Source organism: Zalophus californianus, chromosome 1, assembly GCF_009762305.2.
Source record: "Zalophus californianus isolate mZalCal1 chromosome 1, mZalCal1.pri.v2, whole genome shotgun sequence".
Lineage (NCBI taxonomy): Eukaryota > Metazoa > Chordata > Mammalia > Carnivora > Otariidae > Zalophus > Zalophus californianus.
Genome location: NC_045595.1, coordinates 2,343,103 through 2,366,989, shown reverse-complemented (window position 1 = coordinate 2,366,989; position 23,887 = coordinate 2,343,103). Strand labels below are relative to the sequence as shown.

At 55.4% G+C, this 23,887-nt stretch overlaps 1 protein-coding gene across 1 annotated transcript; it reads right to left on the bottom strand.

The window, feature by feature from the left end:
- Positions 1 to 1,223: 1,223 nt before the first annotated feature.
- On the bottom strand, positions 1,224 to 21,148 carry GNA15 (G protein subunit alpha 15). The gene is made up of 7 exons (XM_027587800.2): positions 20,624 to 21,148; positions 13,443 to 13,627; positions 9,214 to 9,368; positions 8,491 to 8,619; positions 6,416 to 6,545; positions 5,171 to 5,324; positions 1,224 to 2,151 (listed from the first exon to the last, which is right to left on the bottom strand). The coding sequence occupies exons 1-7, from the start codon at positions 20,766 to 20,768 to the stop codon at positions 1,925 to 1,927; spliced, it is 1,125 nt and encodes a 374-aa protein (XP_027443601.1). The 5' UTR covers positions 20,769 to 21,148; the 3' UTR covers positions 1,224 to 1,924.
- Between the last annotated feature and the right edge of the window lie 2,739 nt (positions 21,149 to 23,887).

Here is a 23,887-nt window from a genome sequence, read left to right as displayed (position 1 = left end):
GGTGGGCCCCCATTCACTATGACCGGCGCCCCTATAAGGAAGGAGAATGTAGACACAGACAGACGCACACAAGAGAAGGGGCCACGTGAAGGCGGAGGCAGAGACGGAGGGGCGCCTGGAGCCCCTGGAGGCTGGAAGAGGCTGGAAGGATCCTGCCCTGGAGCCTCCAGAGGGAGCACCCTGCCACACCTTGACTTCTGCCCTCCCGAATGGACAGAGGACATTTCTGCTATGTAAGTCACCCACTTTGTGGTACTTTGTTTTAGCAGCTGGAGGAAATGAATGCAATCCCTGACCAGCAGGCTTCAAAACTACCGGGGTCATCAAAAACAGGGGAAGTTGGCAGCTTCTGTCTATCCGCTAGACTGGATGCTCCCTGATTCGTGAATCTCTGGAAAAAAGCCAGTAAGTTCTTTAAAAATCACAAATGAGGAAAGTCTGAGAAACTGTCACAGCCCAGCGGCGTCTCAGGAGACATGACAGCCTCAGGTCGCGAGGTGTCCTGGCTGGAGTCCCAGGACAGCAAAAGGACACTTGGGAAAAACAGGCAATCTGAATAAAGGGTGGACTTCAGGTCATACCGAGTCAATGTTGGTTCATTGATTATAAAAAAAAGTACCACATTAATGTCGGATGTTTACAATAGGGAAACTGGCTATGGTTTCATAAGACAACTGTCTGTAAGTATCTTCACAATTTTTCTATAAATAGGACTATTCTGAAAAAGAAAGTGTATCTTTTATAAAAGTTAAAAAAAAAAATAGAAAAGGCTTGATTGAATCAGAATCTTGGCTCTGCCATCCCGCAGGCTGGAGCCTCAGTCAAACGAGTGCATTTCTCTGTGTCAGTTTCCCCATCTGAAAACAGAGGTGGGCTGGCTTGTGACACGGCCCTGAGGACGGTGGGGGACCGCGGTCCGGGGTAAGTGGAGCCGTCCCCATCCACATCTCCACCTTCATCCGAGGCGGTGGTGGCTCCTGGAATTTGGGATGAGTAGCAACACAGGCTGGGCTCAAATGCCGCCCCCTCCCCCAGGCCAGGGAGAGACCCCGACTCCACCGCCCGGCTCCAAGTGCATCAGTCCCACACAGCTCCCAGGACGTGCCCTGCACGGGTGCACGGACGACACCAACCTCCCCCCTCCTTCTCCACGTGGCTACCCAACCTGGGACAGTCGCCCTGAGAAGGGGCCGCGCAGTGAGGCACCGGACGCCCCTAAGAAATCACAGGTCTCCAGACACGTCTTTAATGTCTTGCAAGGGGCCCCACAGAAGGGGAGGGAATAAATACAGAAAAGTTGTAAGATGCAGTGCGCCCGGGCCCCCAGACTGGGAAGTGGGGGAAATGCCTGTGGGCCTCAGTTTCCCTCGTCTGTAAACAGGGCAGGACACACCTTGAGGCACAGACTCTGGAAGGGACAGCGTTCTCTCTTGCCGCCCGGAACGGGAAGTCCCCGCGCCACCCAGACCTCAGGCTGGTGGATGCCGCCTCCTGTCCGCTAGGGGGCGCCAGAGTCCGGTTCCCTCGGACTGAAGACCCGCTCCCCCATCGCTGGGCTGGCGCATCACCTCGGTGGGGGTCCGCGGCCTCTTCCCCGGAGAGGACCTCCCCAGGGGTGGGGCAAGTCCTCGATCCTCTGCTCCCCTCACTTTTCCCTCCACCCTGCCATCCCAAGTGGCCCTTGTGCTCCCTTTCCGAGGAGGTAAACGGAGTCAAGGGAGGGCAAACGCAGGGGTTGTCCTGGTGAGGGTCAGAGAAAGGAGGGGGCGGCGACCGGCCTTCAACCGCCGACTCACTCGCGGCCCTTCCGCCCCCCGGACCTGGGGCTGAGCGACAGGGGGCGTCTGGGCTCACTGAGCACCGGTCCGCTCGCAGGTCCCGCCTGCCACGCGCGGGTCTGAGCCCGGGGGCAGCAGGGCCTGGGTCACAGCAGGTTGATCTCGTCCAGGTAGCGGGCCAGGACCGAGTCCCGCACGTCCCTGAAGACCTTGCGGATGTTCTGGGTGTCCGTGGCACACGTGTAGTGGCTGAAGAGGCGCCGGGAGCGCGGACCCCTCCTGTCCCCGTCAGCGCTGTCCACGCAGCCGGCGTACATTCCGGTATACATGTCCAGGATGAACCTCTTGGCTGCCTCTGCGTCCTGCTTCGGGCCTGGGGGAGCAGGGGTGGGCAGTCAGGGCACGCGGTTCGTGGGGCATGCAGGAGACTCTCTCCCCGCTGAGCCACAGAGGGGGATCTGGAGACCCTGCTCCAGACGGGGACTACATCAGGGCTACAGGGGCCGCAGGGACCGGGCACCACGTGCAGGCCGGCGCCATCTTTTGTCTTTCTAGAGGGTCACATGACCATCAGGTCCAGCCAATGGGAGCCTCAAGAATGGACGCTAATGAGTCACATGACTGGGATGGAGCAATAAGACTTGGCTCTGGGACTTTGGGCAGAAAGAAACCCTCTCCCTTGGCTGGGCTTGTAACGGAGGGGATGGGCACCTGGAGTGGCAGAGAAAGACCTCTCTGAGCAGTGCAGCTAGGTAAACCGAGGCCAAGAGGAAGGGAGGGACGGCCACCCTGGGGAGGCAGCTGACATGCGCAGCCTCTCTGTTGCTGCGTCTTTCTGTGTCTGTGTCTCTCTGTCTTAAGCACAGTGTGAGCTAAGGCTTTTGGAGCCCAAGACCTGGCTCTGCTACTTACTAGTTGGGTTGCCTTAGAGGGTAGTCCATGCAACTGCTGTGAGCCTCAGTTGCCTCATTTGTAAAATGGGGATCCTAACAGGCCCAAGCCTCTCAGAGCTGTGAGGATTCAGTGCAATCATGTAGAGGGCTCTGTACTCAATAACCAGAATGTTATCATCACTCTTCCAGAAAGGCAGGGTACCCAGCGGGTAAGGCTGGTGGCTCCTGACCCAGACAGCCTGGGTTCAAATCCTGCCTCTGCCACTCACTGGCTGTGTGGCTTTTGGGGAGCGTTTGCACCTCCCTGTGCCTCGGTTTCTCCATCTCTGTGGTGGTAAGAAGAAAGAATTCCACTGCACAGGGAGCTTCCAACGGTGTTCGATGCCTGAGCTGTTGTTATAATCACAGATGTTATTTAGTACAGAAGAGGGAAGGACTGAGCGCCAGAAGTTGGCAAAGAGTACTCAAGCCTCTGGCTGGGAGAAAAAGGTGAGTCATGAAGGTTCCCTTTGATGGGAAGGAAAACAGTCCTTCAAAACTGTCCACTTTAACCCCATCCCCAAATTCTCCACACCATGTTCCCGTTCCCAAGGCTGCTCAGCTGGGGAAGGAGTAACGGCTGTCCGCCATGCTGGTATAAGTTGACATCTGTCTCTCAGGCCCCCAAGTCTTCTGGATCTGATTGGTTGAGAGGGGCTCACATGGGCTCTGAGCCCTAACAAGGCCAAGGGTCACACCCATGGTGATGTCACCAAACTTAAGAGCTGCATCTGCTTGTGTATTGGGGTGAATAGCATCCCCTCAAGTCCCTGTCCACCCAGAACCTCAGAATATGACCTTATTTGGAAATAGGGTCTTCAGATGTAATTAGTTAGCCTGAAATGGGGTCATACTGGATTAGGGTGGGCCCGGTAGCCAATGATTGGAGTCCTTATAAGAAGAGGAAAGGCAGGCGCGCACGCGCACGCACGCGCGCACACACACACACAAGGCCATATGACAACTGAGGAGATCGGAGTGATGTGTCTATAAGTCAAGGAACCCCAAGGATTGCAGGCAACACCAGAAGCTAGTGGAGATGCCTGGCACAGATGTCCCCTCAGAGCCTCCAGAAGGAACCAATCCTGCCGACATCTCGATTTCACACTTCTGGCCTCCTTAACTGAGGGGAATACATTTCGGTGGTTTTCTGCCCCCTAGTTTGTGGCCCCAGGAAATGAAGCCAATTTGTCTCCTGCACGGCCGCCATTACTCCCCTCCCTGTAGGTGGGTGCCATTTGGCCATCAAGAGGGGAGTCTGTTTGCCTCCTTTTGAGTCTGAGCTGGCCTGAGTGATTTGTTTGACCAATAGAGTGAGGCATCTCTAACCATCTGGGACTTCTGAGGCTCCCCCCACCCAAACCGGGGCTGAAGCCTGGCTACCGTGAAACAGCCATGCTGTGAGGAAGCCCAAGCCTCATGAAGGGACCCTGGATTAGGAGACACCAGATGGGGCCAGGGAGGGGTGCGGGGATGGGGGAGAAAGCAGCAGAGGGAAGGAGGGGGAGGCAGGGAGGGAGAGGGGCGCAGAGCGATCAGACACACGGTGTTAGAAGTTGGAGGGGTATCTCAGTCCCGGCCACCTCAGCTGATGCCGTACACATCAAAGATGAACTCACCCACCTCAACCTTTCCCAAGTTCCTGCCCCACAAAAATGTGAGCAAAGTCAAAGGGCTGCTTTAAGCCCCTAACCTGGGGGGCAGTTTGTAGCTCAGCTGGGATATTTCCACCAGCCCCTCACAGCGGCCCTCCAGGGAGAGCGCGAGCCCATACGTCGTCCGTTCCTGGGACTCACCCAAACCCCACCTCCCTTCTCTGTAGGATATGCTAAACGGTGCCCTGGCCAACTCCCCCATCCTCCTCTCCAGAAGGCCAGGCCCTTTGCCCCTCGGGCTGCGCTGAGGGCTCCCTCCCAAACGGGCTCCTTAGTCGTCCTGATTCCTGCGTGCTCGCCGAGACACGACCGTGGCTACCAGCACCGCATGTAAGAGGGTTGCTGTATTTATGAAAACCGAGCCATGTGCCTTGGAAGGACTTGTCCAAAGGTCAGGCACCGGTTTCCTTTTGAATCTGCTATCTTAGATATAGATAAGATGACTATGAAAGATCGAAAAAGAAGTCTCAGAAATCGAGGCAGATTCTGGAAATGGTTGTTGACGCCTTCCAGGTGTGGCTTATGACAATGAACTCTACAGTGGGCCCACACGCAAGAGATCTACAACACCTGCCTCCTTGGAGCCCCCTGCTTGAAGCCACGGCATCAAGAGAGATGATGGCTGTCACTTTCTCCCCATTCTGCAGAGGGGGACACTGAGACTCACGGCTTGGGTCTAGAACTCAGGTCTGTCTGATCCCATTTGAAACTCCACTGACTCCAGCTGAGGTAGTCTGGACCAACATTTCTCTTGGGAGCTGCTTTCGGGAGGCGAAAGGTTACAGAGAGCTCTAGAACCACTCACCCTGAAAACTGGGGAAGTAGGTAGCCAGGTGGGAGGTGGGGATCTTCTCCTCGAGGATGTCAGTTTTGTTGAGAAAGAGGATGACAGATGTGCTTTTGAACCAGGGCAGTTCCAGGATGGTGCCGAACAGGGCCAGGCTCTCCTTCATTCGGTTCTGGGTTGGGCGGAACAGGCACGTCATTGCTCCAATGGCTGGCTTGGCCCAGACAGGAGCCCTCCCCCTCCGTGTGGAGATGGGGCTGTCAGCCTAACGTCCAGGACCTCGGGGCTCCCCAGCTTCTGGCTGGGTCAGAGGGGGTGTGCCCATGCTTTTGTGTGGCCTCTGCTGTCTTGACTAGTGTCCCCCACAAGTTCATGTCCCTCTGGAACTTCAGAATGGGACCTTATTTGGAAATAGAGTCTTTGAAGATGTAACTAGTTAAGAAGAAGTCATAGTAGATTGCCACCTCCAATGGCAGAGGTCCTTATAAAGAGGGGACATTTGGACACAGATGCAGGGGGATAAGACCATGTGACCACAGAGGCAGAGATGGGGCGACGTGGCCCAAGGATGGCCAGCGACCCCCAGAAGCAGGGAGAGCTAGGGATAGAGTCCCCCTCACAGGATCAGGAGGAACGAGCCTGGCCAACATGCTGGTCTGGGGTGTGTGGCCTCCAGCACTGGGAGAGGAGATGTCTCCGTAGCTCCAGCCCCCAGAACTTCACATTTTATTATGGCAGCCCCAGCAAACTAGCACGTGACGGGTGGCTGCATTCAAGCAAGATCTATGGCAGAATGACCTCAAATTCAATCTGTTTCATTTGGCCTGAGAGTCAAAATTTTAGCATCTGACCCTTGGGTCTCCAGACTGTGCGTGTGACATTTTAACCCCTAAAAGTGCAAACGTCTGAAACAAGCCAGGTCCTAATTAGGAGAAGAGTTCAAAAAAGAGCAATGCCCAGCCTTTCTGAATGAAAGCAGGACACTGTCCCTGGAGCATGCCCCGTTTTCCCAGGCCAGCTGCATTGTGCTTCCTGGGGGCCACGTCTCGGGGCTCGAGCATCCCTTTGAGAGAGAGAGAGTCCGGGGTGCTTGTGGATCTGTGTCTTGGACTCAATGCTCTGACCACGGAAGAGTGGAGGGTGGAGCTCAGAGCCACGCCATATGCACACAGACCCCCTCAAGAGTGGCAGGGGGGTTTTCTGCTCAGCTGTGCATCCCGGGGACAGCAGGAGGCAGCGCCCCTGCACCCGCGGTGGCCTCACCTCCTGGTTGTTCTCCTCCAGACACTGGTCGTATTCGCTCAGCGAGGCTAAGTAGATGAGGGCAATCACGTTCTCGAAGCAGTGGATCCACTTCTTGCGTTCTGACTTCTGGCCCCCGACATCCACGATCCTGCCAGGAATCACCCCCCTGTCAGGCCTGATCAGGAACCCCTGCCATGGCACCCCAGACCCCAGGCCCGTCTGAGGCATGTCCAGATCAATATTTAATAGCAGCAGGAACTGGGGGCAGCCTCTGGCCTCTGCTGTGTTACTGCATTTCAGCCCCATGAGGCAGATGTTACTGTTGACTTATTTACACATGGAGGCACGGGAGGGGAGACTTTGCTGAGCTTCTGCATTGGGCTGCCTGACTTTCACCCCAGGGTAGACGACGGCAGGTCAGACACATCCGAGGTCTGCCCTGGTTCCGGCGGGTGACCTGGGGCAAACTGCCGAACATGTCCAGAACTCAGTTTCCCCATCCGTGATGTGCGCATTGTTCTGACGGGCCAACACCATCCCCTCTGTGTGTGGCCCAGGGTGAGGGCCCAGCCTCCACCTCCACACACCGCAACAAAAGCCTGAGCCCTCCCGCCTTCCTCTTCTCTCCTCTAAGAAATGTGGGTCACTGATAACAAGGCTTGCATCATTTCCCCAGGGATGGGACTGTTACCCAGGCAGCCAACAGGAAATGCCAGAAGCCCCAGAGCAAGAAGGGACTTGCCCCTTTGTATGGACAGGAAACCAAGGCTGCCCATCCACCCATCCCTCCATCTACCCCCGTACTCATCCATCCATCCACCCATCTACCCATCTATCTACCCACCCACCTACCCGTGCATGCATCCATTATCCATCCACTCACCCGCCCATCCACCCACCCTCCACACATCTACACCTACATACACTCACCCATCCATCCACTCATCCATCCTTCCATTTTCCAATCATCCTCACCAACTTCTACTCTGATCTTGAGCTGATCATCACTAGCAAAGCAGGAGAATCAAACTCATCCCCTGGCCTTTTGGGGCTCTCCATCAGGGGAGGAGACCGATGGCAAACAGAAAATTATGAACCATCCTCGTAAGGGCTATGAAAAGGCCAGAGGGGCATGTTCAGGGGGTCAATCTAGGGAAGCATGGGACTCAATACGGGCGAAGTGAACACAACCCCTGTGTCCAGTCCTCACCCTGCACCCTCCACAGTTCCCTGCCATGAACCTACAGACAGGGAGCTTGCTGAGGTCACAGATGACCCTCTCACCACAATCCCAGAAATCACTGCTCTCAGTGTACTCTTTCTGATCTCGCCTTAGTCTTTGACACTGGTCCTCATTCTGCCTGGATGACCCCGTGCTGCACTGGCCACTCACACATGTGCCTTGCAGCTCAGGCCTGTGTATGCCCAGCTACCTCCCAGATGCCCCAGATCCCTCAGACTCTAGTGCCCTGAACGACTTCGTTGTCTAATTGAATACCCCCATGCTGCTGCCACCACACATTGACCCCATCACCTTGATTCTCGGATTTTTACACTCATCTAGTCCTGCCCGTTTTACACCCAAAATGATTTTTGCACCATCCCTTCATTTCCATCCCCATGACCACTGCCCTGGCCCTTACCAACACTTCCTGCCTGGATCATGGCTCCTGCCTCCTCCTGAGTCTCCTGACCTCCAGCCTCAGCCCCTCAAGGAGATCACCCTTTGAGCTTCCGCAGCCCTGAATCAATCCCTCCGGAATATCACTGACCACACAGTCTCTGTCTCCTCCTACCTAGCAGCCCTTCAAGACTTATCCTAGTGAACTCCTACTCATCCTTCAATGCCCTAATACCAATGTCCCCTCCTTAGGAAGACCTGCCCTCCTAGAGCTCCGGTCGCCCCACTCTGGGCTCTTCCAGGTCTCAGACCTGACTGCAAAGGGGCTGAAGGTGTCGAGATCCAGCTCTGCCCCCTTCATCCCGGAAGCCACTTGAGGACTGGGACTGGGAAACTCCTACTCATCCTTCAGGGCCCCAGTTCCTTTGCCTGCCTATAGGAAGCTTCCCCCGACTCTGGGCTGTGAGCTCACCGCAGGTTGGTCTTCTGCACGGAGAAGCAGTACTCATTGATGCCGGTGGTAGGCATGCGGCTTCGGAGCACGTCCTGTGCTGTGGGGATGTAGCCCTCCTCAGTGATGCGCTCCAGGTGAGACAGGTAACTGTGGAGTGAGGAGCCCTGAGGCCCAGCCTTGCAGACTTAGTTTGTTTCTCAGACCCCCCACCCAAAGCCCAGTGAGGCCCCTGCTCGGGGAGGGGCCAGGATCTCTGGGTCTGCACGTAGCCCAGAAGCATCACCCTGATGCTGTGGGAACATCGGGAAGAAGCCGTTTCACCCTCAGAGCAGCAGGACCTCAAGGACACTGTGAACTCAAGAACAGTTTCACTGTGTGCGGGGGGGGGGGTCACCTTCGGGGAGCTGTCACCCAGTGACAGCTGGGTCCCAAGAAAAGTCCCAGCTGTCACATCACCCTAGATGCCCAGCATGGTACTCAGGACAGTGTCACTGTCTAATGATGAGCAGCATCACCCCAGGAATGATGTCACTGCAGGTCAGTGCCCCCCCTCCCCAGGAATGACATCACTCTGGAGCAAGACCATCCATAACCAGCCCACCCCACAGCATGTCCCACATCAGGAGCCCACCAGCCTGGGCCCTGTCTGTCCAAGAGCAGTCCCTGGGAGGAGTTCATCACTGGCTGCCTCTCAGCCACACCCTGCACCCCACACCTGCCACCTGTGGGCCCCGGACTCACTACACGGCCGAGTCGAGCAGGTGGAACTCTCGGCGGCGCTCATAGCAGGCCCGGATGCCGGCGTCCCTCCACAGCCACTGCATGGCCACGGCGTAGTGCTTCTCGAAAGTGGTCACTTTGTACGGGTCCTGGCTCATGACCAGACTGGCATAGTGCTGCGGAGGGATGCACGGGGCACATCAGGGGCGGGGCCGCCCTACACACATCCCTGCAAGCCACCTCCTCTCTCTGCGACGGAGCCCCCTGCACACTGCTGTCCTGCTCCACCCCTCTGTTCGGCTCCTTCCTTCCCTCCCACACGAGTTTGTCCCCAGATGGAGGGCAGAGGGGCTGCAGAGAACACAGGTGGATGTCAGTTCTGGTTCCTGGACACCTATGAGGCAAGTCGCTACAGGTGCCCCCACCACAGACTAGATAATGCAATGAAGCCCTGTGGCCCGGTTTCTCGGGGAGGTAGAGGCACGTGCAGCCTGAGCCTCCTGCCCGGTGGCCCCACGTTTTCCCCTTCTTCCTCACAGCAACCTCCACTCCATCTCTCCTTCCCTTCCAGCAAGAAGTCATCAGTGCTGATCAGACTCCTGCGCTGGTGTGGGCACACATGTAGGCATGTGTGCATGTGGGCTTGCATATGCCTGTGAATCCGCGTGTGTATGGGTGTGCATCTGGGCACATGCATGTGAGCTTTTGTGGATCTGTGTGTTCCTGAGACTGGGAATGTGACTAAGATGTCCACGATCTCTAATTAACACTGTACTGAGGTCCTTGCCAGTGCCATACGACAGGGAAAAGAAAGGAAAGGTGTCAGGTTTGGAAAGGAGCATGTTCTGCTGTGGTTATTCACAGGTGACATGATTCTATGTAGAAAATCCAAAACAGCCTAGAGATGAGCTATCAGAATAAACCAGTTAACTTAGCAAGGTCCCTGAATGCAAGATCAATAAACAAAACTCAAATGGGTGGCTATATATTAACCACGAATCAGTGGAAATTTTTAAAAATTTGAATCCCATTTACAGTGGCACTGAAAGATAGCAAATACCTAGGAATAAATCTAACAACAGATGTGAAAGCTCTCTACACTGAAATGGAGAAAACACCACCAAGGAAAATTGAAAAGATCTAAATAATCGGAGGGCTATGCCATGCCCGTGGATTGAAAGACTCAGCATTTTTTTTAAGCTGCCGATTCTCCCCAAATTAATCTACAGATTCCATTCAATTCTACCAAGATCCCAGAAAAGTATGAAGGTGTGTGTGTGTGCAAAAACTGACAAGATAATTCTAAACTTTATGTAGAAATGCAAAAGGACCCAAAGTAGCCAAGACAATTCTGGAGAAAAATAAAGTGGTAGGATTTACACTAACAGGCTCGAAGCCTAGATATTAGGAAACTACAATCATTAACATGAAGTGATATTCACTCAAAGGTAGATAAATTGACCAGTGGAACAGAAGAGCATTAGCAGGTCCAGGCACATTTGAACACTTGATTTATCACCAAGATGAGACTATGGTACAGTGGGAAAAGCATAAGAGGCACTAGCACGATTGAGTATCTGTCCTGGGGGGAATGAGGGGTGAGGGTGGAGTGGAAGGAAAGAAACATAATCCCTGCCTCACACCCTACACAAAAATCAATTCCAAGTGGAGTGTAAATCTAAAGATGAAACAACAAAGCTCCCTTTAAAAGACAGCAATAGAGAGTTTCATCATGAGCTTGGAGTGGAAAAACATCTCAGTCTGGCTCCAAACCCGCCCACCCCCACCACAACAACACACTATTAACCAGAAGATTGACACACTGGACTTCATTGAAATTAAGAGCTATTCATCCAGACACCATGAAAACAGTGAAAATACAAGGAACGGATGGGGAGAAAGTATTTGCAAAATACATAACAGAGTGCTCATATCCAGAACCTACAAAGAATCTGCTACAGATCAGTAAGAAAAAAACTGACAATACTTTTTTTTTCAAATGGGCAAAACTAAAAACAAAAACAAAAGTGGGCAAAAGTTTTGAACAGGTGCTTCACAAAATGGAATATCCAAGTGTCCAACACATATATGAAAAGCTGTGCAGCCTCCTTATTAACCAGGGAAATGCGAATCAGAACCACAATAAAATACGACCAAGAACCCACCAGAATGGCTGAAACGAGGGGACAGCATCAGGTGTTGGCTAGGATTTGGGGCAAGCAGAACTCTTCACACGCGGCTGCTTGGGGACAGTTTGGTGTCTCCTCCTTACCTAATCCACTTTATTATCCACATCGACTTCTATGCAGATACCCAACGGAAATGCACAGATTGGCATAAAATATATATGGTAGAAAGGAACAAATCACAACTATGCCCCCAACGATGGAAGAATTCCAGATACACTGTGCAATGCCAAAAGCCAGACGTGGCAGAACATTCCGTCTAATTCCATGCAGGAGAAGTTCAAAAATAGGCAATACGCTGATGGGAGATGGGATAGTGGTTAGCCCCGGGTGGGGGGGGGGGATAGCCATGTCGGGAAGGGGCCTCTGGGGACATGTTCTGCTTCTCGCCCTGGGCAATGGTTACACACGTGTCTTTGCTTTGTGATGATTCACTGAGCTCGCAAGCTGGCTTCTTTGACATATGTGTTACATCGCAATAAAAAACGTCATTCTATAAAGCAAAGCAGCATAACCAAAGGTGGTGGCCTGGTTGGTGGGTGCTTCTCTTTGGTCTTCCACTTGTGGACTGTGAAAATTGAGTCAAGTGAATCACTTCCTTGAGCCTCCTGTTTCTCATCTAGGAGATGGGGACGATGGCACCCAGCTAGAAGGGGTTTTGTCCCTTCTGCCGATGCTTACTGTGCCCTACTACACTCCAGGCACCATTGTGAGAGCTTTCAGCACTTTTGATAGATCACATTCTTCTATCGGCCCTGCGAGGAAGGTTCTACCAGCCCCAGTTGCCCTTCTGAGGTCCTTGGATCAACTCAGATTCAAAATCACAAGCTTTCTGATTCGAGAAAGGTGATGTCACCTCACAACTGTTGGAATGGCTATGATAAACACCAAACAAAGGGCAGGTGCTGGCGGGGATGTGGCGAAGCTGGAACCCTTGTGCCCTGCTGGGGGAAATGCAAACTGGTGCAGCTGCTGTGGGAAACAGCATGGAGGTTCCTCTAAAAAATTAAAATAGAACTACCCTGTGATCCCACAATTCCACTTCTGAGTGTCTAACCAAAAGATTTGAAATCAGGATCTTGAAAAGATACTAGCTTCCCATGTTTCCCGTAGCACTATTCACAACGGCCAAGATGTAGAAACAACCTAAATGCCCGTCAACAGATGAATAGATAGTGAAAAAGTGGTGTGTACATGCGCGTGTGTCCTCGTGCACGTGCACGCACACATACACGCTGGAATATTACATAGCCTTAAAAAAGAAAGGGATTCTGCAATAGATAACAACACTAATGAACCCAGGAGACATCGTGTTAAGGGAAATAAACCAGTCACAGAAGGACAAACACTGCAGGGTCCCACTCATGTGAGGCATCTAGAAAAGGCAACCCCACGGACACAGAGCGTGGAATGGGGCCGGTGGAGGGGGATTCGGGGAACTGACATCCAACAGGCATGAAGTTGTAGTTAGGAAGGTGAATGTGTTCCAGAGATCTGCTGTTACCAGCCCTGCACCGTGCACACCGAGATGGGTTACAAGGGTAGAGCTCGTGGGAAATATTACCAAATAAAATTTAGTAAGAAAGGGATGTGACACGTGCATGCACAGCGGCCTTCCCCGCAGCAGGATGGGCAGGATTCAGTCAAACATTTCCACGGCGAAACGGGGGCTGGTTCAGGACTCCCACCCTGGGCATCGTGGGGTCCAGGGAGAGATGACCCAGCCCGGAGGTCCATGCATGAGAGGGAGCCAATGCCAAGCTGCCTGGGATGCACGGAAAACCCCCAGGAAAGTCCTGGGGTGAACCTAACAAGACCTGCGGGCCTGAAAAACACAGCCATGCCCCAGGTGCTGACCTGGAGGGTCTGAGAGGACATGGTCCTGACCTGGGGGGTCTGAAGGGTCATGGTCCTGGACTTTGAGGTCTGAGGGCACACTCTTGCCCTGCGGGTCCTAGTGGACACAGCCTGGGTTTGGAGGTCCGAAGGGACATGGTCCCACCCTGAGGTCCAGAGGGTCCCACCCAGCTTGAAGCCCAGCAGGAGAGGCCCCAGGATGCTCACGCTGCTCTCGGGCCTGCTGAAAGGGATCTGCAGCCGGTCCATGGCCTCAATCATGGCCCGCATGGAGACGAAGATGTTCTGGTAGACGAGGGGCCGGAAGCCCTTGCGGTCCTCCTCCGAGTAGCCTGCCCCGTGGATGATGCGCATCTGCTTGATGAACGTGCTCTTCCCGCTCTCACCGGGCCCTGGGGAGGCACACGAGCAGCTCAGCCCTGGGACTCCCGCCACCCACCACCCAAGCCTCCAGGGCTCAAATCCCGGCTCAGCCAGGGCCGCACTCTGTGACCCTGGGCGAGCGCCTTTACCTTCTGGGCCTCAGTTTCCCCAGGTGTAAGATGGGGTTCACAACAGACCCTGCCCGCCAGCTCCCAGGAAAGGATCTCACTGTAAGGGGCTCCCGGGGTGGGGGGGGAGTGGTCAGCAAACTATGGCCTGTCGGGCGATCCAGCTAGCCGCCGATTTCTGCGTGGCCAGCAAGTTCTTACAGTCCGTATGGTAGCTTTTGCATCTCTAATACTTTTTACGGCTGTAGTTTTTACATTTCTAAACGATGGAAAGGTATTAAGAAAAAAAAAGACTATTTCATCACATGTGGAAATGGTATGAGATTCATGCGTCAGTGCCCATAAATAAGGTTTTATTCGCACACGGTCATGCCTGTGTGTGTACAAATGGACTATGGCTGTTTCCTCACTACAACAGCAGAGCTGAGCAGGTGGACAGAGACCGCCTGGCCTCAGCACTGAAAATATTCACCAACTGCTTGTACAGGAAAAGCTCGTGGAGCCCTGGCCTGCAGCATGCCTGGACACAGTAAGAGCTACACTGGCGTTCGCTATGCTCAGCAGCAGTAGCAATGACTCTAGTTAGAATTGCTGTTATTATTATTTGCTATGATAATTTCGGGTAGAGAAAGTTTTATGAAGGCAATACAATAGAATAAATAGTGTTTAGCTAACTATAGCTGAACGTCAGGGAAGGCTTCTCAGTGGAGGTGATTTGTGGAGTTGAGATCTGAAGTCTGGGAAGGTTGCTCTTGGGCCAAGATGTGGAGGAAGGGCACATCATGCAGAGGGCACAGCCCGTGCAAAGGTCCTGGGGCAGAACCAGGCCTGGTGTGTTGGAGAACAGTGAAGAGGCCATGTGGCTGGAGCAGAGTGGGTGAGGGAGAGAGAGGGAGGAGGGGAGGTCAGGGTGGGGATGGGGCAGGTGGTGCAGGGCCTCGGGGACCATGGAGAGGACTTGGACTTGCACTTTGACTGACCCCAGGGAGGTGGGAGCCCTGGAGGGCGGTGGGGAGTGGTACTTCTCACCCAGGTCCTCACAGGCATCCTCTGGCAGTGAAGACAGACTGTGGCAGGCAAGGGCAGGAGCAGGGGGTCTGGGGTGGAGGTCCAGCTGAGTGATGATGGGGCTGCACCCAGGTGGGAGAGAAGGGGACGTTTGAGAGCTATTTGGAAGCCAGACTCAACGAGACCTTGCTGAGGGACCAGAGGGGTCCTTGCAGGGCCAGCTACACAATGTGCGGATCCAAGGGCAAGATGAGGCCCTTCTGAGCCCAGGGCGCTGTGGGCCTGCCCCCGTCTCACACCCAGGAAGCCGGCCCTGGGCTTGCGACAGTAACACTTGGATCTTCAATAGCCCGGGGCTGGAAGCTCAGAGACCAAGTCTCAACCCCCCACTGTCTGAGCTCTGGACTCTCCCTCTCTGGGTGCCTCTGTTTCCCCTTTTGTCAAGTGAGTGTGACAGCCAGGCAGGAGTGTGGGACCAGGAGGCCCCTCCAACACCTTCCTGCCCTGCCCAGCTCCAGGGGGACACTGGCAGGGGGTCCTTCCAGGGACAGGGTGGCAGACTGGAAGGAGGAACAGGAAGGAGCAGAAAAGGAAGGGGTGGTCTGGTTGGAGCCCAGAAAGAGGAAATGGGGCAGAGGGAGCAGAGGGAGGGGAGGGTGGGAAGCCGAAAGAGGAGGAGGTGCTGTCTTGCATCCCCCCCCCCGGGAGCTCCCTGTCCCCACATATCTCAGGGCAACAAAGGCAGGCCGGGGTGACACCAGGTATTCGTTAAGTCCACTGGACTCGAGGTCCAAGAGAAAGAGGTGCTTTTCTCTTGCCCTGAGGGACATCGGCAGGGAAAGGGGAGAGTGGCCGGGCTGGGAGTCAGGTGTGCGGGCCGGGCTGGTGGAAGGTTCTGCAGGGCACTCATCACCTGCTCTTGATCCTCGTCCTGGGACGGTCCCTGCTTTGTGGTGGGACTCAAACCCACGAGGTATTTAGGGGTAAAAAGCTGTCAGGCCTGCAATTTACTTGCAAACAGTTCAGGGGAATAAAAAATGAGTATGTATTGTATTAAATACACGAATATATAATAAAACAAATTATAAATATAAGTATGCATTATATAAATTATGAATATACAAAAAAATTATGAATATGCACACATATCCAGATACGTAGTGTGTACACAGAGAGAGATGGAGGACAGAGAGAAAATGGTAAAATGTCAACATTTGCAGAAGAATCGGGCGCCACTTTTCCACGAGGTCTGAAAGTATCTCAAACTGAAAAGTGAGGTTGCTGAAGGGGACACCCGAACAGAAAAAGGGCCCCAGCGGAAAACCAGTCACATTCCGAGTCCGGCGTGAATTTCTCAGCCATGACAAACGTGCTGTGCTCTCCGACATGTGACCTCGAGTGGAAGCCGTTTAGGAGTTGACAGGAATCCTCTGTACTACCTTTGCCATTTTCCTGTACATCTAAAATTATTCCAAAATAAAAAGTTTCCCCAAAACACCCAAACATCCCACGCCACGGGTCCACAGGCTGAAACTCTCCAACGTGGAGCTGTATGTGTCTGAGATTACGGAATTTCTTGGGTTCTAGGAAGGGCTGCATCCAGCTCACTGAATGTCCCTGTTGGGGGAATGTCCGAGCGAATATCACAGCCGGGGTCAAGCCGAGGAGCCCGGGGTGGGGGGTGGGGGAGAACACCCAGCCCCCAGAGCGCCGGCAACACAGCATGGCGGCGGTGGCCGTGAGCCCGGACTGAGGGACGGCTCTTGGCTCACTCTTCGTATGGGGAAACTGAGTCCCAGATAGGCTGATGGGATTGCCATGGGCCATGCAGCTGATAGGTGGCCGAGCTAGGACGTAAACCTCGTTCCATCTGAGTCCTGAGTTTTAAGTAGGATACCAGAAAGTTCCCCATAAAGATAATCACAGCGAGCGTGATTTAACTCTTGGCGTCTGCCCGGCCCTGGGCCAAAACAGTCCGTGCCTGTCCTCGGTCAATCCCCACAAAGATTCCCACTGGCTTACCATCTGCAGAAGACACCCAAGGATCAGAGAGGTGAGGTGATTTTCCCAGGGTCACACAGCCAGAGGAGAAGCAGAGCAGTAAACTCAAGCCCTTACAGGTCCTGAGCCAACAAAATGGGATACGGCCAGCCAGCCGGGTCAGGCGTCACCCGAGTATCAGACGACGTCACCCGCGTATCAGACGACATCATCTGAGTATCAGATGACGTCATCCGGCCGCAGACACTCGGAAGCTAGACAGCTCCTGCAGGGGGGGCATACTGAGGCCAGCGCAGGGGACTGCGCCCTTTGCCCTCTCAGACCTGTCTCCCCCAGGAGTGTGGAGAGCAATCACAGGTCTCACAAAGCAGCAGCTAACTTGCTTTTTTTCTCTTCTCTTCTGTTTCGTTAAAGGAAAAAAAAAATCCTGGTCACCACCCACAAGATGGATCGTGTGGGGGGCACCTGGGTGGCTCAGTCGTTAAGCGTCTGCCTTCGGTTCAGGTCATGATCCCAGGGTCCTGGGATCGAGCCCCGCGTCGGGCTCCCTGCTCTGCGGGGAGCCTGCTTCTCCCTCTCTCGCTCCCCCTGCTTGTGTTCCCTCTCTCGCTATCTCTCTGTCAAATAAATAAATAAATAAAATCTTTAAAAAAAAAAAAAAGATGGATCGTGTGACTCACGGATGGGTCACAGGCTGAAGTCTGAGCACTCCAGCGGGTGGAACCCCCTCTTTGCAGCCCAGGGCTATCCTGAAGCCAGGAAGGACTCTGGAACTTCTCCAGCCCCAGGCTCCCGGTCGGCTTCGGGACACCCCCACCCTGTGGTGCCGGGGGCCGCAGGGAGAGCTCTGTCCACCTGGCAGAGGGTCAGAGGGAAGTGACTGCTTCCTTCTGGGGATGGGTGAGGAAGCGGAACCTCGCAGACACCGGGAGGGGCTGTACCAACCCCGGGCATCACGAGACACCCGTGCACCTCCTTCCCTGGTGGGTGGCCGCTCCAGGAAACAGGGCCTCGGGGTCACAAGGAGCCAGTCCTGGGCAGCTGGAGGGCAGGCGGCTTGGCGTCCATGTCCAGCTCAGGTTCAGACAGGCTGCCGACCCCAGCCCAATCCTGTCACCTCCCTGGGCCTCAGTTTCCCCATCTGTCATTGGGGAATTGGGGCTTTTCTCTCCAGGGGCACATTCACAGGGAGGTCAAATGCATGGGCTTTGGAACCAGAATTCTAGGTTCTGATCCTGGCTGTGTGACCTTGGGCAAATTGCTTCCCCTCTTTGGGCCTCGGTTTCCCCATCTTATCTACCTATCAGGTGCTGCGGACAGAGCTGGTTCCTTTAATGGCTTCATTCTGATGCCCTCCACTCCCCAACAGCCAGTCGCTTCCTGTCCCGGGCAGACCCCTGGCCCCTCAGCCTGCTTCCTCAAAAAGATCAGCCACCTCCAGGAAAAAATAACTTTTGGATTCAATTCCTGTTTTCAAGAAGGGAGGGTGGTGTGAAGGCCGCCCTCGGAGCTGGGGGTTGGGGGGGCGTAGTCAAGACCACAGTCCACAGCGCGGTCTACAGGGCCACCATCAGCGCATGGGACGTGGACAACCTCCCCTCCCCCCACCTGAGACCAGCAGAAGGGGCTTCCTGATGTGGGGCTGGCCCCACAGTGGTCAGAGCCGTGTAGGGGCAAGGGACTGCCCCAGCTCTGGCGCAGCTCCAGGGAAAATCACCCCTGAAACAGGACTCATTCATTCCCTTATTCATTTATAAAGTTTGCTCTGGGCATCTGCTCTCTGTCGGGGTCACCGTGCTCCTGGGCCGGATGCTGGGGACCCCGGGAATGAACAAGAGAGACACGGTCCCCACCTTTGTGCTGTTTGCTGTGTCCCTGGAGAGACAGACAATGAAGAACAGTGAACAAGTCTAAGAGAATCTCAGTGAGTGAGTGCTCAGAAGAAAGATCAAGTGGATCAAGTGGAGGAAAGAGAAGGGTGGACGACCTTTGTAGCCAGCGAGTCCTGGAAGACTTCTCCGAGGAGGAGACACATGGGCCATGCTGCCTGAAGTGAGAGCACCAGCTGTGCAGAGGTGTGGGTGAGGCTGACAGGTCCTAGCAGGAGAACAGCACGTGCAAAGGCCCTGAGGTTCGGGTATATGAACTTGAGGTGTGCAAGGAGAGATCACCGACACTGATAAACCTGAGCCTGCTGGACGGAGGAAAAGCAAGCAGATGGAACCAAAGAGAGGACACCACCGCCAAGGCTCCGGGCCTGAAAAGGATGATGAGGGGGCCTGTGGTAGACAACTGGATGCCCATCCCTTTGACAGCTTTGAAGAAACGGGCAAGTGCTTTGAAAGGCACCGACAACCAAAACTCACGCGAGAAGAAATAGCCTAGCTAGCCCTCATAATATTATTATTAAAAAGTAATCAATCACACATCATCTATCATACCTATTATTACTGTAATAGCCTACCTGGTCTGAAGAAATCAGAGATAGCTATTAAAGTAATTAAATTCTTAATTAAAAGCTTCCAGGCTCAGACAGCCTCATTGGTGATTTTACCAAAGTGGTGTTTTTTTCTTTTGTTTTGTTTTTCGTTTTATTTGACAGAGAGAGACACAGCGAGAGAGGGAACACAAGCGGGGGGGGGGGGGGAGGGAGAAGCAGGCTTCCCGCGGAGCAGGGGGCCCCGATGCGGGGCTCGATCCCAGGACCCCGGGATCATGACCTGAGCCGAAGGCAGACGCCTCACTGCCTGAGCCACCCAGGCGCCCCAGATTTTACCAAAGATTAAGGAAAACAAAATAGTCCATGAAGAAAGCAAAGAAGCCAAGTGACCACCAAAGGATTATGGGAGGAGGGAGTCGGAGCTGGGGTCTGAGAGGCCATGGGGCTGGAGCCTGGTCCCGACAGGCCATACCCGTGCCAGCTTCCTTGGAAAACTAAATGTGGCGGGGGGGGGGTGGGGGGGGGTGGGGAGGTGTCTTTTACCGGAACTGCGTGTAAGACTAGAGTGAGAAGGGCCCCGATTCAGGCGCGGCCCCGGGGGCCCCATGCTTTCACTCCTCGGGGCCCTTGGGGTCCTTGCCCACCGAGCCAGGGGAGAGGGAGGCCAGCGCCCAGATGGCCAGCCTCCTGGCCCAGGGGACACCCGACACCTTCCCCGCAACCCCCGCCCCCCGCCGCCCAGCTGGGGCTCAGGATGTCCCGTGCAGGGCAAGGCCCGTGGGGGTGGACACGCGAGCAGGACAAGACCTGGAGCTTCCCGGGGCCACGGTCTCAGAGCCTTACAAGCCACCGAGCCCATCACTTCTCCTGCCCGCCCTGTTTTCTTTTCCTCCTTGCTCTTCTTGCCGCCGGAAATTATTTTATCTGCTCGTTGGTTTATGGGCTAACGTCTGTCTCCCTCATGGCAAGATGCGGTCCACGGAGACCGGGACGTTGCCCATGCCCGTAGCTGCTGCGCCCCAGGAGGTATTCACTGTTTCTTGACGGACTGACTGAATGACTGAGCCAACCCGTCCGTCAGTCAGGCAGGGCCGAGTGGCGGTGCTCTGCCCAGGGGACTCGGCAGACAGTCAAGCCCTCCGTGGGGCGGGCCGCGTGGCCGGGAGAGGGCGGGAGGGCTTGTGTGGGTGGCCGGCCGGCGAGGCCTGGGCCGGCCACAGACCTGAGCTCCTGACTCCCTTGCCCTGACTCCACAGCCGGATCTGGTAGGGCGTGCGGGGCCTGCCGCCCCCGGGGCCACCTCCGCTCCGGCACATGCCCTGCCAGGCGCCCGGAGCTGGATGTCTCTGCGTCTCAGTCTCCGCGCCCAGAAATGGGCTCCCAGACTCTCCCAGCCTGGCGGGGGTCCCGTCCAGGTCCCCGCCCAGGTCCCCGCCCGCCCCACTCACCCAGCAGCAGCAGCTTCAGCTCCCCGCGGTCCCGTTTCTTCTGCTCCAGGAGGATCTTGTTGATCTCCTGGTCGATGCGGGCCGCCGCCTTCTCATCCTCGGTCAGGCACCAGGGACAGCAGTGCCAGGTCAGCGAGCGGGCCATGGTGGGGGCCTCAGCGGGCACGAGGCGGCATGACCCCGGCCCCCGGGGAGGGCACCCCGCCCGGCTGGCCCCGGGGAGGGCTCCTGGCCGCCGCCCGCGGGGGGGCTGCACTCTTCTGGGGGGGATCACCCCCAGGGACGCCTGACTTCCCGGCCTCGGGCACCGGGCGCCCGGCTCGGCAAGGCCTGAGTGCCCGGCACAGGCGGGTGGGGGCAGGAGGAGGAGCCCAAGAAGGTGTGGAGGTTCAGGGCTCCCCGCCCATCTCCAGACCTGCCCGCCCGGCCCTGCCAAACTGGTTGAGGGTGGGTGCCCCCGGGGAGGGCGGGCTGCCGGCAAGAAAAGGCCCTGGCCACAGTCAGCCTCCCGCAGCGCCCGCTGGGCCCTCCTTCCTCATTCTGGAGAAGGGGGTGGACTCCATCCTCCCTGGGCCTCTGACGCCACCTCTGGGCTGGCCCCAGGCCCACCCCTTCTTCCCCTCCACGGAGCCAATTAGAAGACATCATCAGAATGCCAATAACGATCTTTTTCAAAAAACAGTGAAGGCCAGGGGCTCCCGTGCAGGAGAGTTCCTGTTACCCCCCATGTGCAGATGAGCAAACTGAGGCACAGAGCCAGGAAGTGACTCGCCGGGACAGCCCCGACAGCGGCTGCAGAAGGACAAGACAGGGCTGGGAGTCTGCAGGGCCCCAGGCTCTAAGCGCTGAGCAGGCAGCCCTGGGGAGGGGCTGTTCCTTCTTCCTGTAAATACTTATTGAGCGCCTACTGTGTGCCAGGCGCAGTGCTAAGCATGACAGGAAACAAAAGGGCAGAATCCCGGGCCTCCCTGCCTCTAACATCTCAGACAGAGACACAGATGAAGAAACACAGGTTTTTTTAAACATATTCCAGCCTGTTGGGTGGGTGATACGTTTATTCTGAACAAAAAAAAAAATAAAGCAGAGCAGGGGGTAGGGGACGTTGGGGTGCTGGGGCTTTAAATAGGGGGTCAAGGAAGGTCACAATGGCCAGATGACCCGCAGCTGAAAAGGCAGCCTGGGCGTAGGGGGACCTTGGGAGTCGAAGCCATTCAGGGAGAGTTCAGGGACTCTCCGGGTGAGGCCACGACGCCACCTGACCCTACCCCCTGAGCCCCCAGGACCCTAGAAGCAGGTTGGTGACACAGCAGCGGGAATGCACGGCCGCTTCCTGGATGGACGCTCGCAGCAAAAGGGGAGGTCTCGGGTTGTCTCCAATCCCGTAGATCTTTGCCCTGTTTGGGTGCAGAACCCCCTTTGAGAGGTTCTAGAAAGCTCTAGAAAGTTCTGGAAAACCCCTCCTCCCTGGAGGTATGCATAATTCGGGAGCCTCTGGCCACCTCTCAGATGGCGGTAGCAAGGCTCAGAGAGGGTGAGAGAAGAGCCTGGATCACACAGCAGCAACCGTCGGCTCTCCCCCATGCACGGCCGGCGAGATTGTGCGGTTTTCTTTGCTGTTGATTCATAACGAATGGCAGATGGGAAGTCCGATAGGGGGCCCCCCTGTTGGGTCACTGGGGCTGGTAGGCACTGCCCTGCTCACCCGCCCTCCCGCCCACAACCGGATGGCTGTGAGGAGAGGTGCTGCCCAAGGCTGGAGGCCTGAGCGACTTCCCACTCTTGCGGCCGTTGAAGAAAAGCAGAAAGAGGTCTGACCCAGGCAGAGCCGGGAGGGCCGCAGAACAGAAAGAACCAGCTTGGCAAAACCAGGAGGCCGGGCTGAGTCACAGACGCACAGGACACGGAGGGGCCCCCTCTGCCGAGTGTTTCCCCAAGGGGACACCAGGCCCCCACAGGCCACAACAGGACCAGGGTGTGGAGACGTTGGCTTACCATCTTCCGTGGCTGCCAGGGGCCTCAGAGAAAATGAACCAGCTCCTCCATCCCCACCCTCCTAGTGGCCCAGCCTCTGAGAATCTCTCCAGCTTCAAAATAAATCTCCTTTCTGGAGCTTTGACAGGTGAGCTGCTTCCTTTCCCCATGCCAGCCGCCATGCGGGACATCTGTCACATTTCAGTTCATTCGGGAATACCAGGGTGCGCCCGGGTGCATATTTTTAAGACACACACACACAGCGCATAAAACATGAATATACAACCTAATAAATTCTTGTGAAACCAACAACCACGTGACTGGCACCCAGGTGAAGAGGAAGGATGTCGTCAGCCCCAGGAGGGTGCCCAGATTTTCCTTCCTTCTGCCCAGCGGCCCATACGGCTCCGAATTCCACGGTATCCTGTGTCCAGGGAGCACTTTTTGGTAATAAGATTTATCTTGCCCTTCATTTCTAAAATTTACATGGCGCCGTATTCACTTTCTTGGGTGTGCGGCTCTACGAGTTTCAACAGAGGTACAGACGTGGAAATTACCACCCGCACAGTGGCCAAGAGGTGGCTCCATCCCCTGAAAATCTCCCTCCAGGTGCCCACCCCCCCGCTGGGTCCTCAGACCCTCACCCCAGCTCCAGTCCCTGGAAACCGCTGATCTTCATTGCCATGATTTTTAAAATATTTCTCAGGATGTCTTATCAAGGCAAGCCTACTCTTATGTAGCTTTTCAGGTTGGCTTCTCTCCCTTACCGTTTGAGATTCACGTCTTCAAGCAGGGGTCCCAGGCCTCCTTCTGACCACTGAGCGGCTGTGGGGCACTGCCCAGCAAGGTTCATCCACAGAAGCCGGGGCGCTGTTTCCCATGCAGGGTGATCGTGAAGACCGGCTGCTACAAACACACGTGTTCATTTCTCCAGGATAAAGCCCTCGAGGCGGGGTTTGTGGGGCCAGGGTCTGCAAGGCACCGTGAACGGCTTCCCAAAACCGCCGCACCATTGCGCATGGGCAGCCGCGATGGATGACACACCATTGTTGCTCGGCGTCCTCTTCAACACGTGGTGGTGTCGTATTTTTCATTCTAGCCACTCTAAGACGTGCGTGATGGTGTCTCCTTAGGCAGTTAATCCGCGTCCCCCGGAAGAACTAACGGTGTCTAGGCGCCCTCCGTGTATCCTCCTCGGGGAAGGATCTAGTCACGTAATTTGTCGTTTCTTTTACTGCGTCGTTGTCTTATGACTGCGTTTGGGAAATTTTTGTATGATCTTGATACAAGTCC